The sequence below is a fragment of the Cygnus olor genome, chromosome 6, assembly GCF_009769625.2.
Source record: "Cygnus olor isolate bCygOlo1 chromosome 6, bCygOlo1.pri.v2, whole genome shotgun sequence".
Lineage (NCBI taxonomy): Eukaryota > Metazoa > Chordata > Aves > Anseriformes > Anatidae > Cygnus > Cygnus olor.
Window position 1 is genome coordinate 19683080 of NC_049174.1, and position 19388 is coordinate 19702467.

General features: G+C 36.8%; 1 protein-coding gene across 11 annotated transcripts in view; it reads right to left on the bottom strand.

The window, feature by feature from the left end:
* The window catches only part of MYO3B (myosin IIIB), a 213926-nt gene that overhangs the window by 125384 nt on the left and 69154 nt on the right, over positions 1-19388 (bottom strand). For 10 of the 11 annotated variants that reach the window (XR_005821290.1, XR_005821291.1, XM_040562175.1 and 7 more), the window contains 2 exons: positions 17835-17900; positions 5549-5704 (listed from right to left, as the gene is read on the bottom strand). Coding sequence is in view for 9 of the 11 variants with exons in the window: in XM_040562175.1 (XP_040418109.1) it covers positions 5549-5704; positions 17835-17900 (222 nt within the window). In the remaining 2 variants the exon portion in view is untranslated. Of the gene's footprint in view, positions 1-690; positions 1278-5548; positions 5705-17834; positions 17901-19388 lie in introns of those variants that run through there. The other variant, XM_040562184.1, reaches the window with a different exon arrangement.

Genomic DNA, 19388 nt, shown 5'->3' on the forward strand with positions numbered 1-19388 from the left:
ATTTCAAACAGAATCAATTCTAGGAATTTTACGCCAGGAGTTAATCAATTGAGGAAATATAACAGACTATTTCTTTGCTGAGCTTCAGCTCTATGACATTTCATAGACAGGGATAACAAAACAAAAGTAGATGGCAGTTGATGATTTTTAGGTATTATTAAAACTGTTATAGACTTACCTACTGCATTTTGTATAGCTGCTCTAGGTTAGCTCTCCCTAAAGAATACATAGACATACAAATGAAACATAGCTCGTACCTATACTAGAAATAATGTCCATTACTTTATCACCTTCTAAGACAAGAAATCCTACAACAGATCTTCCAAAGCTCCTTTTACCTTGTTCTTGGACCTCCATGTAATAGTTTTCAATAAGAACAGTTTCTAAGATTTTGAAAAACGGTTTGTGAGAACAGCACCAAGGCAAAACTTTTTGAATGTATTCTATAAAGACACTTCCCTGCTTTCTTCCTCATTACGTGTGTGGAAAGAAGGGTGTTAGTGCTGGGTTTTGTGAAACTGGCAACACCCCATCCATTTTCATAGGGATAGGAGATATCTGCATCTCATGCACAAAAATAATGTAGGGAAAAGTACTTAAAGCCGGTGGAAACGTCTCAAAGAGCATCCCTTTCATAAAAAAAAAAAGAGCAGGAGCAAGTGTTAATGTTTTTTTTTTGTTGTTGTTTTTGTTGTTTTTATTTTTTGCATTTAAAAAGTGTTAACTTTTACTAGCACAAACCTTTTTGTTTCAGTTAATTTCTCACATAAAGGAAATAGAGTGTGAAGCTGTCTCTACGAGGTTACCTCATGGCAAAGGGACATGGCAAAACAATATCTTTGTCAGAAACAAACTGATGATAGCAAAAAATGTCTGTTAGTAGGCTCTTCTCAGCAAACCCAGAAAAGAGCTCCTTTAGTTCAGATGAAAGACAAGCTGTGCTGACCTTAAGTCTAACTATACCGCGCTGAAAGAAGTTTATAAATGAAGAATGAAAGAAAAATTACGGAGGAGTTTCAGGCTGTGGCTGCAAAGGTCAGACCAGATGATCCTGTCAAAAGGTGACAGCTTGCTTCTTTCTACCTGTATCATCCCTTACTTTTGGTCACTTGAGATAATTCCTCCTTTACTTCAGTTATATCAGCCGAGGAACCCCCTCTCTGCAATCTCTAACACAGTAAAAAATCATCTGTATGTATCCGCTGGCTTAGTTTTCTTCTTATTTTTTTCTTCTACTTCAGAAGCTCCAGTTCAGGAGGTTTTGATAACCATTGGAGCTGAAATAAAAACAGCATCATGAGCTTGTTCCTGGAAGCTGTGGTAGAATGGGAGAAAGAAACCAGTTCTTTCCTTTTCAGTAGGAGTGAACTGCTGTATCAGCTCTCCACATCTCTCCATTATACCCTCGGGACATTGATGAGAAAGTTGAGCTGCGATTTAAAAACTCTTTGCCAAAGAAAATGATCTGGTTCCCTTTTCTGACTTCTGTGGCTTCCCCTCCTCTCTTGCACCAGCTCCACCTAGTCTTCAGCCCCTCGGTGAGTCAGATACACTCAATAACCCAGGAGAAAAGCAGTCCTGTTTTAATTTGGCTTTGCCAGGCTGGCTGTCTCTGCTAGTTCTCTGAACTCAGTCAGCTCCCTGGCAGGTCAGACAAGCCCCACAGCTAACACAGCAAGAATATGGGGTGAGGAAACCAGGACTTGACAATGAGCTGAGCCCATTTGTGAAGCCAGGCTTTGAGTTAAAGTCACTAATGTATTTCAGGACAGATCTTTGGCCACAGTACCATAAAGCAATGGGAAATAAATCCACAGTGTTGATAAAGGTTCCCTCAGAGCAGGTGGAATTGCCTCCTGGACATAAGTTACACCCATAAAGCATATTCTAGGCCAAAGTGAGCAAGCCCGTGCTGGGAGAGATTCAAATGAGACCAACACATAGCCGTGATGCAGCTAGAATATCCCAAAAGTTCCTGGTAAGCGGAATGTCACTCAGAGCTCCTAGAACAAATGGGTGTGACTGAAGTGTCATGCCAGTGCTCTGACTGCCATTACATTTTGTGCATAGGCGAGTAAATCTGACTTGGAGCTGCCTCAGGCTTGTCTGGGAACTTGGAAGCTGGGAAAGTGGCTTAGAAATACCTTCATACCACCTTTCCCTGCATTATCTAGATCTTGCATTCAGGTACCTGCTTAGCCCTTTATGCATATATTATTTAAATATAGTTTTTTAAAAAAAGAAGAAAAAGGACATTTAAGTTGTCTTGTATAGGTTATTTGTCTCTAATAGCACTCTAACATTCTCAGAGTAACAGAAAGCTATGTTGTGAATTGAAATGCATCTGATTATACTTACATTAATGTAAATCAAGAGTAAATCTGTCAAAGCTAGAAAATTGACTGTATGCTTAGCTTAGACCCAGTTATACACTGTTACCTGCAAACACACCTTTGCATTCAGTGTGGAAATGCTACAAAAGTAACTGCCACTTAAACAGCCTGAACATGCACATCACCTGGCAAGGGAAAAGTGATTATATAACCTGTCTACTCAAACCTTTTCTCACAGATAGGAGTGCCATTAGAAAAGATGGATCACACCAATCTAGCTAAACAGGTCAGTCCCTTTTGCACCTGCCATGAACTACTTCCCCTTCCTGAGCCTAACTAGCTCCACTACACTGGCAGATAAATAATGCAAGTGACATTTTTTTTCTTTGAGTTTATATTACGTATATATTATATATAGTTATATTACGTATTGATAGTTATTTTATAAACACATTAGACAGTTTTTTAAGGCTTTTCACTGCTACCATTTTTCCTAGGGGTTAAATCTCCCTACTACAGAGGCAAGCTCTTTACTATTATCAGACTGTGTCTATACCTCTGGGTATAAATTATAATTAGATGCTGGTTGGTTCTCTTGTAATAATCTTATGTTTATAGTCCAACATTAACCGACTGGTAGTAAGTACCTATTTAAAATTTAGAACTTTCCCACTTTCAGAATATAAAACTGCCATTCTCAGTCCTGGCTAGTTATAAGCAACTGAATGTAGGGCTTTACAACAGAAACGTTCAGCATTAAAGCAGCTAGCATTATGGAAGCCCAGCACTTCTTAATATTAGACACTGTTTTCAGATGCTCCTAGTCTTCAAAACTGTAATATTTTCAATTTATTTTTTATTTACTAAGACGTTCCTTAGAATACAAGCAAACCTTTGGAAATGTTTTGAGATTCTTTCTACAAAGCAGCTAAGACCCCACTTTTTGGCACACAGACTTGGTGTTTTGCATGGATATGCTTTTGCAGTGCTACTAAATTTTTCCCAATTTGATCAAGTTACAAATATTTGGAAAAATCAGTGCTTCATCATTCTGAACAATATGTTGTATATTTCAATGGTAAAGCTCACTAAATTTTTGTTCTCACTGAGCATGCTCTCAGCCTTGATCAAAGTGGGTCAGTGCTTCAAAGAACAAGTAAGAAGCTAGCAGTAGTACTGTAGTAAAAGGCTACAGTGATCAAAAAAATCAGAAACACATTCTGTCTCTTCTCCTGTTAGGAAAGGCTGAGAGAACTGGGACTGTTCAGAGAAGTCTCAAGAGGGACCTTATTAATGTATGCAAATACCTGAGAGGAGGGTGCAGAGAAGATGGAGCCAGGCTCTTTTCAGTGGTGCCCAGGGACAGGGTAAGAGGCAACGGGCACAAACTGAAAAACAGGAGGACCCATCTGAACTCCAGGAAACAGTTCTTTACTGTGAGGATGGCCAGGCACTGATACATGCTGTCCAGAGAGGCTGTGGAGTCTCCCTCCTTGAGATATTCAAAAGCCATCCGGGCATGGTGCTGAGCAGCCTGCTCTGGGTGTCCCTGCTTGAGCAAGGGAGTTGGACCAGATGACCTCCAGAGGTCCCTTACAACCTAAAACATGTGATTCTATGATTCTTTAATAGCAGTTGTACAGTATATTGGCTTCAAAGTGAAGGTAAAAGATGACTATTTCTCCAGTAGCCTAACCTTGCCTCCTCTCTTAGCATTGACTGGCACTGGCAGATGTCCTCTAGTTCAGAGGCATGGCTAAAAGCAAAATGACAATGAGTATGCTGAGAGCAGGGCTTTAGGAGTAGAAGTGAAACTATTGCAGAACTGGGAAAGGTGAACTCAGTGATGTGAAAGAGCAAGTGGTCTGCAAGCTACATTATTAGTTTATGGACAGACTTGGGGAAATAAATGCTGGCTTGGTCTTGATTCCTTCTCACCCCACATTATGGAGACAGATACCAAAGAGATTTGTTGGAAAACCATGAGTAATCCATTTCAGAGCTCCTCTTAGCACAAGGATCATTCCATTCTTTGTATCTTCTATTTGGTCAAAAGCTGGGAAAACTCCAATATCTTTTGTGCCATCCAACCCACAGCTATAGTAGTCTATCTGTGAGGAGATACATGGGGGAGATCCACTCAGGAGGAAAGATACAGCAGAAACCTGTAGTGTAACACTGGCATAGCTCTCTCACTCACAGTAAGCAGTTCCTGGTATGCATTTCCAGTGGGGGGGTGCAGGGAGAACAAGCTAGGAGTCAGTTTCACCTTGAAACTGTACTTACAGCTATTCCTTTATTTTAACTTGTACATTTTTGTTTGTGCTTCCAGCATTGAAGCTACAGAATCTAATGGCATATAAGCATATACATGTTTATGCCTTACGAATCATGACATTTAATTTTCTTCATCAACATTAGTAGGTGTTTGTTTATAATAACGGGCCAGAGCTTATCTCATGCTAGACAAATTTCGTATTACAGAATGATTGCTGAGCTTGTGAAGGTGTGCTCATTTGCATTTAATTCTTTTTTGAAACAGTGAAATTCTGCCACCCTCTGGACAGCAACTAAACTAATATATTTAGTAAGCCTCAAAAGTAAAAAAACAAAACAAAAAAACAAAAAACTCACTGTTGCTGATGAACATTCATTGCTTTTTAAGCACATATTTAAATTAATTACTAGGCTGAATGAAAAATAGCAGTTATTATTAAACCAAAGACAAAACAATTATTTTAAGTACTGAATAATCTACTTACTAATAGCATTAATCAAAAAACACACTTTAAAGTGTTCCATTATTAACCTTTTCTAGCAGTCACTTCATTGTTCACTGTTGTATTTCTAAAGATCTGCTACCAAAATATATCTTTCATCATGCCAACAGGTATTTCCTCAGACCAGAGCATTCTGAGATTAAGCCAAAAGCAAAAACATATAAAATTAGAGTTCAGTGGGAAAAAGAAGGCTAAGGAGAGTTTGTATCATGACTGATCAAAGTAGCTTTAAAAGCTATCCATGGGAAAGTATGTTTCTTGCATTCACATGGCATACAGCTAGTATGCCTGCTAGTATTACTGCTAGTAATATTGCTAGTCAATACATTCATATGATCATTTGAAACAGTAAATATCTGGGCATTCAAAGTTTCAAATTTTGCTTCCAGGATTAGTGGGAGGAAGGATAGCTGCTGCATTTGTGTTGTACAGTACCTCGTTTTGGCTACGAAGCCTAGCCGCTGCTGTTCTTGGATGAGTTCAGCCAGCTGTTTTTGCAGAGACATATCTTTACCGTGTACTTGTTTAATAAACGGGTGCTCCAAAAGGTGGGTGACTGAAGGACGCTTTTCAAAATCCTTGATAAGACACCTGTGACAGAGAAATAGCAGTCTTATGCAATGATGATATTTCATTACAGCGTGATTTGAGCTGGCTTACTGTGTAGTTGTTATAGTAGTTTCCTTTTCCACAAATTTGAGTTCCTTAGTATGCAAACAGACTTCTCCTATATATTGGAATAAATCTGACATAAAATACTTAAAGTGAATTCACCCTACAACTATACCAGTATAAAGGTTATGAATTTTACCTTATTTCAATCTTTTTTTAAAAACGGTAACCAGCTTACTATGAAAAAAATGTCATTGCATCTTGTTAGTATTGTACAGTTAATATATACTAAACATAACCTAAGATAAATAGACAATATTTCATTCACTTCAATTTTCTACCTAGTCTCCAATGACAGTTATAATAAAGAACCGCAGGACATCGCCTAATGAAAACCACAACTGAAACTTGCGATACAACACCAGTCAGAACAATTTGATATAAAGATTTGTTCTGTGTTTAAAATGAATGTTTCAGATAGAGCTTCTATACCACGATGGTAAGTGTTAGCATAAGAATCATAGAAAATTCTGTAAACCCTTTTATTTCAGACTGGAAAAGAAACGAATGAGTCAGATTTAAATGCTAGCCAGAGTTCCAAAGTTCTCTTTGGGATAGAAACAGGTGATCAAGTAATGAGTAAAGAGATGCATCCTATTAGATTAGCATGAAGTGTCATATTAATTTATATAATAAGAATTTAAAATTGAGGACGCCATGATTAAAGTAAAATTTTCTTCTGTACAATAAAGCTGAAATAATACTGCTCAAACAGAAGAATGATCTAACAGGATCAGATTGCTTTAAGGTACCCTCTAATTCCTCTTTACATTAAAGTATTCTGTTTCTTTTGCTCAAATAAAAACAATGATAATAATCAAGCATGGGAGAAAAGCTGCAATTCAACATACGTCTCCCTCCCAGCAACTAACATTTCAGTGAATCATAGCCCAAGACGAGGTTATTTGATGAGACATATTCATGCTATATACTTCACAATTACATTTCATATTTGCTACTATTAACTGACACATCTAAAGTACTTCCTTATCAGGGCCAAATATCTCAAACAAAAATTATCTTTTTACCGAAAAATTTATTGAAACTTTAATGCCTTTTAGAATAACAGATATTCTAGCAGTATCGATACAAAACTTAAATATATATACATATATAAAAAATATCATACACATTAACTGATTTCAAATATTATCAAGCACTTTAGCAAACAAATAAAGTTTAGCCTCACCTCAAATATTTTACTGAAGCCTAAAGTCTGGTCTTAAAATGATCCTGCAATGTCTTTGGACATAACTTTAGTACTTTAGGTTCCTGAAAACCATTTTCTCAGCCTCTTCTTGCTACATCTAGTCCAGAAAAGACAGTCTGTAAAATCTGCTGTCAGTTTAACTGTTTTGGTGAGTTTCGCAATTGGTTAGAACTGAAGCCTCCCAATAGAAGACTAAACTAACAGAACGTGCTTTATCTCCATCCCTCTGAGCGCAAGGCTATAAATACCACTCCTGTCCTCCCATGAAGAGAGATCCATCATTAGCCTTTAACAGGTTCATGTCCCCCCCAGCCCTCACACATACTTTTCCTGCTGTCATCCATGGTCTTTAAAAGTCAATACACCCACACAGACAATACAGCCCGTGCCAATCCTGGTTAAATTTATGTGTTTCCTGAGAAAAAGGAAAAAAGCATTTGAAAAGAAAGATACCATTAATCAAGACAGGCAATGGAAAAAAAATACAAAACCATACAAAAATCATGGATTGATGACAAGTGTCTGAAGTGGGTATGTCATTCTGAAAAGCTCATGCACTCGTGATTTTTACCATTCTAGCAGTAACTACAAATTCTTTTCGTTGATACTACATTATTAATATATAAATACTCCTGTTTCATTTGAATATATCTGGAGCATTACAGTGAAGATACAGCAGCAGTTACTTTTTAGACAGTTGAAAGTTGAGTTTAAATGGAATCTCTTCAAGAAATTACAGATTTCCACATAGAACACCTTGAGAGTACAAAATACTTCTACCCTGTGGTATGCATTTATTACAACAAATTTTGCTCTGAGCTCAGGACCAATACACCCCCAAAGATACCCTATGGACAAGATCCAGAAGTTGCAAGAGAATTTCTTCCCATACAGATGGTTCCTACATGAATTATCCAGATGTCCAGGATACTGCATTTACTGAGGAAGTCTGAAAAGATGAGAAGGGAAACACTTTAGAGAAAGAAGTTCTTAGCTCCTCCATTATGTGCCTGAAACACTAGCTGTTTGGGTCTTGCATGTGTTTGAATGAGCATAGGTAAGTTCTGTCAGAGAGAGGGTCTTGAAAACTACCTGAGGATTACCTTTGTTTCTGCTGCATGCTCTTGCTGTTCCCCTGCTGACTAGTCACTTTGCATGCAAGCTGCTCTTCTGCTTTGCAACTCTTTAAGCGTATATATAGTTTCATCTATAGTTTCACCTATATTGCAGCATTTCATTTCATGTGAAGTAGGATATTTTTGCAATCTCTGTTCGTTTAGAACAGAGATTTTGTTCACTTGAAACAAAAGTGAAGCCTCATGAATTCATAAGACAACTAAGCTAGTAACACACAAGACACAATTGCAATTCTGTGATCCAAGTCTCCGTTCCAAGCTCAGACAGCTTACTGAATATACTCTCAGATGGACAGCAAGATGTCACAACAAAGCAAAGAACTAGTAACTAACAGCTAACAAGTCGTGGGCCACCACTTATGTGCTAGTGAAAAAGGTGTCAGGCTGCCAGTATCACTGCAGAAGTTGAGTAAGGTATCTACACTGGAAGCAGTGTTGACACTATAGAAAACATCGATGCATTTACAATGTTAGGGCCTGCAGGGAGGTGAGCATTATTACAGTGCTTTCTACTGTGCCTGCATCCACAGTTGCCATAACTGATCAGTACATTCAATCAGGAAATATAGTCCACATCAAGCACAGAAAAAAGAAATCAAGAAGTAATATATACCTTTGAAATCTCATGACATTAACATTTAAGAGGAAGAGTACAGTTTATAAGGTCACTCACTAGAAAGTATTCCTATTCAGTGTGGCCAACAGAAATCAAAGTGAGCATTGTGCATGTGCAAGTAAATATTAAGAAATCATGTCACTGTAGGATTTGCTTCTGAGGAAAGGAGAAAACCAAAGTATCTTCAGATGCTCATCTGAGCATTCATTTAAGACCAATTTGGACAGTTAGCTTAGGCACTGTCAAACATCAACCACACAATTACATACCAAACTAACAAATGTGGTGCACCTGCAATTTAATCCAATTTGTTTGACCCATGGAAATTATACATAAAAAAAAACCTTAAGTGGTGAGACTGCCTCCCGCACAACAAAGTGACTAGAAAATTTACTACAAGATGAGTTTCTCATAAGGTACAATGAACACATGATCATACTTGGTCTGCAATTTTTTGGATCTAAAATAACTCTAAGAGTAAGTATGCAGAGATTGGAAAAGAAACAAACACTGTACACGTTGGCCTTGATGAAAGTCAATCCATTACCTAATTTGAAATTCTACTATCTTCCATCATGCTTTCTTAGCTGAAAATTAATTCTCAGAATTCATTAGTGTCACTACATTAAACATAGGTTGCAGCCATTTGCTGCAATCTCACAGCCAGGCTCCTAAGCACCACTTCCATTCTGCCACAATTGCAGGCAAAGATGAAGCATTTATTAGCAAAGGATAAGAGCAGCCTCCTGTACACACAGGCCCGTCTGAGGCAGCCTGTAAAAATTCACTGGCTGCTTGCACTTGGATGATAACATTGTTGGAACTGCTGTATCTCACCAATGTAAACTGCCATTTTGCAAGTGGCAGATCAGATGACTGAAAAGGGGAGCTATTTTATCAGCATTCATGAGCTAATATTTAGTAATGAATAAATGGAAAGAAATAGATTTCTTAAGAACTGCAGTGGTGGTCTAAATCTCCTGTGTGTTCAGAAACAGAAAACAGTTACTAATGTCCTTCAATATTGCAGGCAAAACTAACCAGAGCAGCAGCGTTTTCTTTTTTTTTTCCAGAAATACTTCTTCATTAAATAATGATTTCTTTCACCATAAATACTTTCTTTAAAAATAAAGCAAGCAGCTACAACTCTTACAGATTAGTTAAATTATAATTTCTCTCTAGTACATTTTTTCTTTAATTTTTAATTTTTAAAAATGTTGCATTTTCGGATGATTTCTCAGTTGCTAGCAGGAGATTGGAACTTGTTTTGTCTCATAAACCAAAGAACCAACCAGGCATCTAGTCACTGCTTATCATCTATGTGCACAGACGGTGAACAGGTCATTATTTGGAAAAAATTATGACTGTGTATCAGATTCTATATTAGACTTGAGGAATCCACAGCCTCTGGACAAGAGAAACTCCCCACTCTGTTCAGCAAATGGTTAGATGATCTCCCCATTTGCATAGGTCATGTTATTATTCCTTGAGCTTTATTAATATGCTTGGTTTTGCTACCTGTTGTATGTAGTCTTCCTCTAGAGAAAATCAATAGACATAAACACTTTATATCTGAACAATGATGCCTAGCACCTTAGGACCTCTGCCCCCAGTTATGGGGATGTTAACCAATGGCACGTTGCTCTCATGAAGCATGTTCTTACCCGTGTACCTGACAAACACCATTCCCCAGTACTATTTATCAGATTTTGTATTTGTCATGAACTCTAATGCCCTAAATTATTTAGTTTCATAAGGATGAGCATTTAGGAAAATTGTAGCACCCATTCATTGATATGATGGTGCATTATACCCCAAACTAGTCTCTTTTGACATGCTTAATCCTTTCTAGGAAAAAGAAACCAAAACCTCAGCATCTTTTTTTTTTTTTTAATCTTTATTGCACTCATAAGAACTTTTCTGATCAAACCAGTAATACCCTGAACAAAAGTCAACGCTTTTAAGGGAACAGTAAAAGATCAAGAAAAAAAAAATCTCTGAGATTGCTTTTAACTGGCTAAACTACCCCATTCCTATCCAGCACTCTGATGGTTCCTCCTACTTCTGTGCTACATGTAGCTGTGGCAGACGCTGATCAGACACATACAGGAGAGAGGTGGAGGAGAAAAGTCATCTCATGAATGACATTTGTAATGCTGCAGGGACCTGCCTGCTTCCCCAAAGCCTCCCTGCTTCCCAACCCCAGGCCTGACCCTCCCCCACTGCTGCAGGTCACTCATTTGCAAAAATGAAGTAAAAAGCTGCGACAGCTCTGCCAACTGCATTTCTGTTTTCAGTCCCAATTCAATGGGACATACAGGATACAAATAACCTTATCTTCAGAACTATATATAGCCGCCCCTTTGGAAAAAGGGAATGCTGCCACTGAAGATAGGTTAAATAGGTCTCCTGTCTTGAACCAGCATACCATGATAAATAACAAGTATTTTACTGTTCCTTCTGCTACAATCAGATATCAGAATGAAAGACTGAATTTATGACAAAGTAGTCAATTATCACATGCATAATATAAATTCTGATGCTCAGAACACATTTATATCTTTATTGATCTGCCTTTTGGTAGCAAATGCCATAAATAACTAACCTTACCTAACAATGAGAGAAATACTCTCATACTGAAATGTCACCAGCACTTGTTTTCTAAATAAATCTTCTTTATGTTTCACTTTTAACATCAGGCACCACATAGTGTAATTTAGAAGATACACTTGAAACCTAAGAAATGTTCATTCACTGAAATTGTAAAATGAAGTGTAGCAAATAGCTTTCCCTTTTCTACAGGTTCAAATATTACAACAGGTTTTCCACCCTCCTTTGGGTTGTGTAGACATGGTAGTTTGCTCTGGCTCATATAGGTGGCTTAGAGAACAAACAAGGGAAATTGTGGAGTGGCCCCCCTCAGCTCTTGGTCAGACTTTGCTCTTGTTGAAACCCTTAGAATTTCACCAAAGACACCAGAAATTCCGCCACTAATTCTAGCAAGCATCTCAAAACTAATCAAATGCATTTTATACATGTAAATGCATATTGTACAGTGAAATCACTTTTTTTCCTATCCTTTTACCTGGAATGGGTCTGCTCTATTTCTTTGGCCTGTACTTGCAGACCTGAGAACACAAAAAGCTTTTAGAACCTTTTATAATTGAAGCTTTTTATTATAAACAATATGCTTTGCAGTTGTATCAAGCATTCTCCCTTAGGTCTTATAACCCTTTGTAGCGACAGCGTGAAGTTGATTTGAGGCAGCTGAAGCACAGAAAAGGTAGGAGATATGGAAAGCATACTCAGATGCTGACAGCATATTTCTTCTACATTTTATGTCATAGCTGGAAGGAAGAAAAGAACAGAGAGATCTTTTCCTTCCTTTAGTGTTTAGTGCACTCTTTCCTAGTAAAAAAGGAGAGCCGCTAAAAGGGCAATTGTAGATCCACTATGCCAATGACAGAGCGGTTGGGAAAAGTCTCTCACACACCATTAAACAGACTGTTTAATGCCCACCGCTGTGAAACTCCAAATACAGTCACACTGACATCTCCATACAAGCTAACAAACACCTGGGCAGATGAGACCAGGTTAGTTCTACTAGCTGAAAGTCCACAGGCAACGGCAACTTTCTTCCCATCACTGTGTGCCTGATCTGTCCTGTATGCCACGGCCCACAAGAGAACACACCTGTGCTCCCTGGAGCCTGCCTTAATCTACCTAGCAGTATGTTGGACTGCTCCATTCCCAGGTCTGATGTTGATTATTGGGTGACTTTGAGCAAGACAACTTTTTCTCCAGTTGTGAAACCTGGGATTAAACTCACGTCTTCATGCTGCAAGTCTGGCTGACAGGAAGGAGGCATTATTACGCTACTGATGCTTAATCAGTCCAATGCAAAGGTACTCTTGTCAGTCAGAAATTGTGCTTTTTCTTTCCTGAGTCAAATTTTTACTGCTTACACTTCCATACTTCTGCCTTTCATATCATCACAAATGCATTGCAAACAAAACTGGATCACCTAGAACATATGTTAAACCCTTTCTTTGACAACTAGAATAATTTAACTGGAAGAGGTCTTGAGTCCTCCCCTAAAACAAACTACTACAAATTCAGCACAGACATATTCCACTTCTCTTCCTCACTAGAATCTGTCAAGAAGTAAAACTGGAACAGTTCAGGTTTAAATACGGGCTAACAGTGTTAGGCAACTTCAGAAAGGAGTATGGTAGAAAGTATCAGTCAGAGGCAAAAAGAAAGGACAACATTGTTTTTTCCAGGATCATAGACCAATGGCAACACAAGAGTGGCTGGAAATCCAGCTTCTACCAAAAAGTGGACAGAAGCTTAGAGATTGTGGCAAGAATGTACCGGATGTGAGCACAGTCCTTACAGAAATACAAGACAAAAGGCTGATGGATTAGACTAAATGCAGATTCTCTGAGATGCCACTAATTTATAAAACACAAGTGGGATTCTGGCACTCAATGACAACATGAGCTCAAAGAACAGAGTAAGAAAACTGCCTCTCAGGCAACTATTTCACATGTTGTCTTTTATACTATAATCTTAAATGCAGCATACTATTCCTAAAATCGCTAATGTTCCCCAACTAGACTTGCCACTTCAGCATAGATACTTATCTTTCTTACTACAATATCCTTAGGAAGTAAACTGTTGGTGTTTACGATTGGGAATAGCAAACCAATGAACCCACAAACCAAAGAGAAGAATGACTATCTCTAATGGTAAGGAACTCAACAGGCTACTTTACTGAGTGAAACATCCTGATACTATGACATTTCTATAATTTAGCATGATATATTACAGGGTCAGGGCTTCAAACTTCCACAGGAGTTTCTCACCTCTATGCAAAATTGCAACTTTTTACTAAAACTGCTCATTAGAAAGCTAGAGATAATTATATCCATCATATATGCCCATTCATCTGTATAAAAATGTCTCACGCAATACTCAAAAGTGTTGGAGGTCTTTTGTCAGGTATTACAATTTAGCATTTCAAATTCATCTCTTGATGGATTCTCAAACTCTACAGCTACGAATAAAATGGAAAAAGTTACAGATTTCCTGGTAACCTTGCACATCACAATCTGCATCTTTCTGTCATTTACAAACCCCTTGGTTTTTCTAGACACTATGAAATCAGTGAGTTATGTCAACTGCATATCGTGTACTCAGTGACAGAAACAGTGAAATGGTCTTTAAGTAATATGAACAGAATGTCGTTAAACAACTGTTTGGATTGTGAAAAAAAAAGGTGATATGCATTCAGAGAAGTTATACAACCTGTATAATCTGTATGATCTATTAATGGAATTACTTTGATGTAGTCTCAACAATATGAAATTCAGTTTGTGAGGCTGTTTAATAATGAGTGAAAAAAAAAAGTTTACTGAGACTGAAAATTAAATTGGTATTGTATTTGCAATGTCATTGCTGAAGTAAATGTTATGTTCTGATGACAAATGTGACCATAAATTCTGGAAGTTCATATTTTGACTTTACTACCTAAATTTCTTAATTCTTTACGTTCCTCCAGTTCATGAAAGACTAATTAATTTAAAGAACCATAATAGCTACTCATTGGTTAAATAAATTTAAAAGCAGAATGTCTGTCCCTGGAGATACCATTGCTCATTTTAATTAAGATTACCATTTGGTGATGTAATGTAAATAAAGGTTATCGTGTCCTTCTGCTCCAAGAGATCTATCCCTAGAGATCAGTCAAGACTTAAACTGCCAAGAAAATTATTTGCGGCATACAAGCTAATTTTAGTGTATGTGTTGTTTGTTTTTGTTTTTTTAAATTAATTTTAACATACAGTCTACATTGTTTTATGAATGAATTCTGAAGTACTCTATGTCTAAAATGTGTTAGACAAATTTTTATCTTGAGAGAGCAATAACATCTGTGCTGTAGCAATCAAAAAATTAGCTTCACAAACATAGGCAAACAGTGAACTCGTCAAAACTGGTATTTATTTGAACATAGAAATGAACACAGGTATAAGTCTACCATTTTTAGGAGCCAATCCTCCAACAACTGATGCAGCTGTTTACATGGCCTTATAGGAATGATAATCCCTATTGATATGTAGTTAAAAATAAACAGATAATTAATTCTTTCTCACATTATGAGCGGAGCAGCCAAGCTCTTCGTGGACAACTACAGTAGCACAGATAAAGAGGCATACCTAAAAACTTTACTGACCCATTTAAAAGTAATTATGTGCTGCATGTATCTCAGTAGATACCAAATATAAAATTAGACGGCTGCCAAAGATCACTTGGCTGGAGTTGTATCTTCTCGATTTTTTAAAACAAAATATCTATCTTGATTAGCTGTATCATAGTGAAAACCCTTGAGGATATTACAGTCTTTATCTCAAGTCAAGGTCAAAAATACTGGAAATAAATTCACCAAGCTATGAACCACCTTGGCCTGTTCTCCATTCAGACTTTGTAAATATGTATCTGACACAAACATGCTGCTGCAATATTGTCTGTCTTGGAGCAGTAGAGTTCAAGCACAAAATACAGACTTTACTTTTGAAAAAAATAATATATTATTTTAACAATTTAAAGAGCTACCCACAAAAATATATTGAAACTTCCAGCTCAGGCATGTTGCAAATCACTATATATAACATGAGAGAACATTTATAACAAAAATGTGTCTCGAAACAGTGAAAAGCATTCTGGCATTTCAAGGCATTACAATGGGGGGAAAAGGCTACAATGACCAGGTTTGGCAATTTTGACATAGATGAAATTATTGTGTCAACAGAACTGAAGTCAGAAGTGCGCTTAGCTACAGATGAACGCTTGTATTTTTCCAGTACACAGGTCTGGCCCACAGCTTGAACCAGATAAGCTTGTTATGCAAATGATGTTAGCCATCAGGAAGGAGATAGATAATAAAATTATTTAAAGCTAACCACTCATCACAAGGGAGACAGAAACATCAAGCTAGGTCTTAACATATGGATAAAAGGCAGTATGGAATTTATACGATTGCTGCTTTTAATTTATCATAACTAAGCTGTCACAAAGGCAGGCATCATCAAATACATAACTAATGCACATAAATGAGCCAATTATCAGTAATGGCTAAAAGGTTTGCAGTTGTATGATTCAACGTGTGGTTTTTTTGTTTTTGTTTTGTTTTTTTCTAGAAAATCCACTAGTGTAAATCCAAGCCCTCATAATGATATTTTGTAACCTCTGCTTCATAACAACCTTAATAAGACATGCACAAGAATGAAGCAATGTCATGGAGAATTCCCTTTCAGCGTTCTCTTACAGGTCTCTGTAAGAACAGTAAATTTATTACAATTGTTGCATTTCTTCACGTTAACAGATTGCCTGCAAGTATGCTTCCTTACTTCGTTGTGTGCATTACTGTAAAAATTAAAAACAAGATCTGCAAACCTGCAGATGTTGCTGGTGAGAGGAAGTAATTAAGCAAAGTAATTAAAAATCAATCTGATTAAAAATATACAATTTGAAGATATCAAAAACCCAAAGGACAAGATTAAAACAAGTATAGTTATGAAGTACTAAAGTCTGATTTCTGATAAGAACAATGCATGCTGAACTAAAGGACTAAACAAATGATAAACTTCATTTTTTGTATTGTTCTCAAGCTCAGCAGAGACTTCTAAAAAGGAAGACCCTAAGAAAAAAACAAATGGATTCTGGTGCAGAGGCACAATGTTTCCGAGAAAGGAATGTAATCTTCGTACTTACCTGGCACACTGACTCTCTAAAGCACAAATGGAACATAACCTCCTTGCACTAGAGTTCCCCAAAATACCGGGTACTGTCCATATGTACTGTAAAAAGAATGTTTCTCTACAATAGAAGGGAATTCATCCACCATGCAGTGACTTCTGTAGTTAACCACTGATTCCGCCACAGATTACAATGTTCACTGCTGAGTAGAAAAGGACAGGCATTATGGAGAAACAGAACTCAGGTCAACCTGCTTTAAAAGGATGTACTTCTACTACCTGCTCTTTAAGAGATCCTGAGTCACACTGCAGCAAAGACAGTAATGGCCTTCCACTATATGCTATTAAAGTTTGCCCCACCTTGCTGCCTGATTTAAAGATCAGCATAGTAAATAAGAATATATTTTTTTAATTTTTATTCACATTAATCTTTCTATTTTAACTTCTTCTAAAATGGGAAGACACTACTGCACAACTGACTGAAAAACTTACCAGGTATGGATATTGTAATCCTCCACAAGAAACTATACGTGCATTGAGATAGGACAGATTAAATGTGGAAACGTAGAGATTTCCAAACCTATCTTAAAAAGTCAATATTGGCCAGCAGTGTTCAAAGTATTTGGTTATCTGAACAGTGTGAACTTCCCAGAGTTTGATAATATTATCCCTCATGTTACACAGTTTAAGCTGTATTCGGTCACAATGAAATTCGGTCACAAACAAACCGCCAAAATCGCTTGTAGAAGTTGCTCTAAGATTTATGAATATAATGCTAACAGCTAGTAAAGTACAATTTCTTAGTTTCATTGTAAAAAGAAAAAGGCAAAACAAGAGCATATTTTAGTTCAATGTAGCATTCAGGTGACATGTTACACTTTTGGTACAACTCATGTTCATTTACATATTGAGTATACAACCTGCTGAATATTTGTAAGGTGGAAAAAGAAAACTATTGTCCATCTGGTCTTTATATTCTTATTTTAAATTGACCAGCAGTCATTTTCACTAATCCATTTTCTCTTTGACACAGAAGTCCACTCCAAAACGATCAAGGCAATCAGGTATATTATAAACATGCCCCAGGTTTAACAAAAAGTCAAGAAGCGAATCAACTACAGAGTTAAGAGAAGCTGTGAAACAAATTACATGAGAAGATCAAACTGTGCTCTATAGCTCTCAAAAACTGAAGAACAGTTTAGAATCTATGAAAAGAAAACAAGTTAAAAAACGGCAAAAGTAACAACTCCATAAAATAAATTCTGCTTTCAGATTTAGACACACATAGGCATTGCTGAATAAACTAGTTTTAAAAGAAAATAAAACTCACTGTGAAATGAAATGATTGAATCCTCTGCACCATTTTTCAGGATGTAGCAAAGTAGGAGGAGGATTTCTGAAAAAAAAATAAAATAAAGTTTTGGGGGTTAAAATGGTAGTGTTTACCAGAATTTTCTCACAAATAGTCATCAGAGATGATACTGGTTCTACTAGGAATAAAATGATGGTGGAGAAAGTAATGCCCAAGTGGTCTACATGTCCTTCAGAGGCCTGTTGGTTTTTTCTTGCTGCTGCTTTTTCATTGACAGTTTTCCTCTTTTCATGTCCTTCTCCTTTTATGTCAATACCTTTGAAGTTGGCAGTCTGTAATGCTCACAGTGTGCTTCCCAGCATTTCCCTTTTAATTCAGACTGACTCAGAAAAGATCAACTGAGACTGGAAGATTAACCTAGCCATCACAGCCTTTTAGCCCTTTACCCCAGATCACTGACTCTAACCATGACTTTTTAAGTATGGATATCATCAAAATAAGAACCACCAAGTTGTCAACAAACTGTAGGATTTTCAGTCCAGATTTCAACTGGTATTCAGTTTGGATGACTCAGGAGATAAAGTCTCCATGCTGTAAACTCTATTAAAAATAGATGTCAGTCATTATTTAAAATGACATTTAGCAGACAGTATTTTTATATTACATACTCTCTTCCACAGGAATTATCTTAAACTCTGATGGGTTCCATGTTACTTGATGTATTATTATTTTCCTTTCTGACCGTTACAGTTAAATTACATAAACATACAGAGAAAGGCTTATAGATCAAGTTAAGGGGACCAAATTTCAGTGGGCCAACCTACAACAAGAAGTATTCATAAACTGCATATTGTACTATTATCTTCCAAAGTTTTTTTTCAGCAGATTAAGATTTATTAAGTATTGAAGTCCATTTAACTTCTTAAGATTAAACTTTTATTTTATAAAACCTTAATGATTTGTCCTTTGCTGCATTTGGCGGCTCAATACAAAGGATCACATACCACTGAATTGGCAAAAAAAAACCAAAAAACACATAACTTATTCGACAACAGAAACATTCACTAATAGTCTGGGTTATATAATGAATTGCTTCATTTATACCAGGGCCACATATGACAGCAACACACTGTTTGGAAACATCTCACAGAACAAAAAGGCAAAAAACATAAATACAACATAAATTAGAGTTGATCTGCATAGCGGTCTTGAATTTTTCACACATTGATTCAGAGTAGTTCCATTTAACAATTACTCTCAAACAAAACACTAAAAGGAAAAGAAAAAAGGAAAAGACCACGCGGCTTTGTTGTAGATGGATCATTTTTGTTCATCTGTATCTACTCAAAACAAATGCAGTCATCTAATTTCACTGCAGGCTGTCATGTTTTCCAGGATGAATATGTTATTACTCTTCTCTTTTCTTATAGAAGACTCAGGGAACACAATTTTCTTCTTGAAGTGAAGAAATCCAGAATGCTTGAGATGTGCATCACTTATCAGATTTATTATTAGAAAAAAAGATATGATTGGTTATTTTCAATTACAATAATGTTTCAGTGCTCTCTTCCA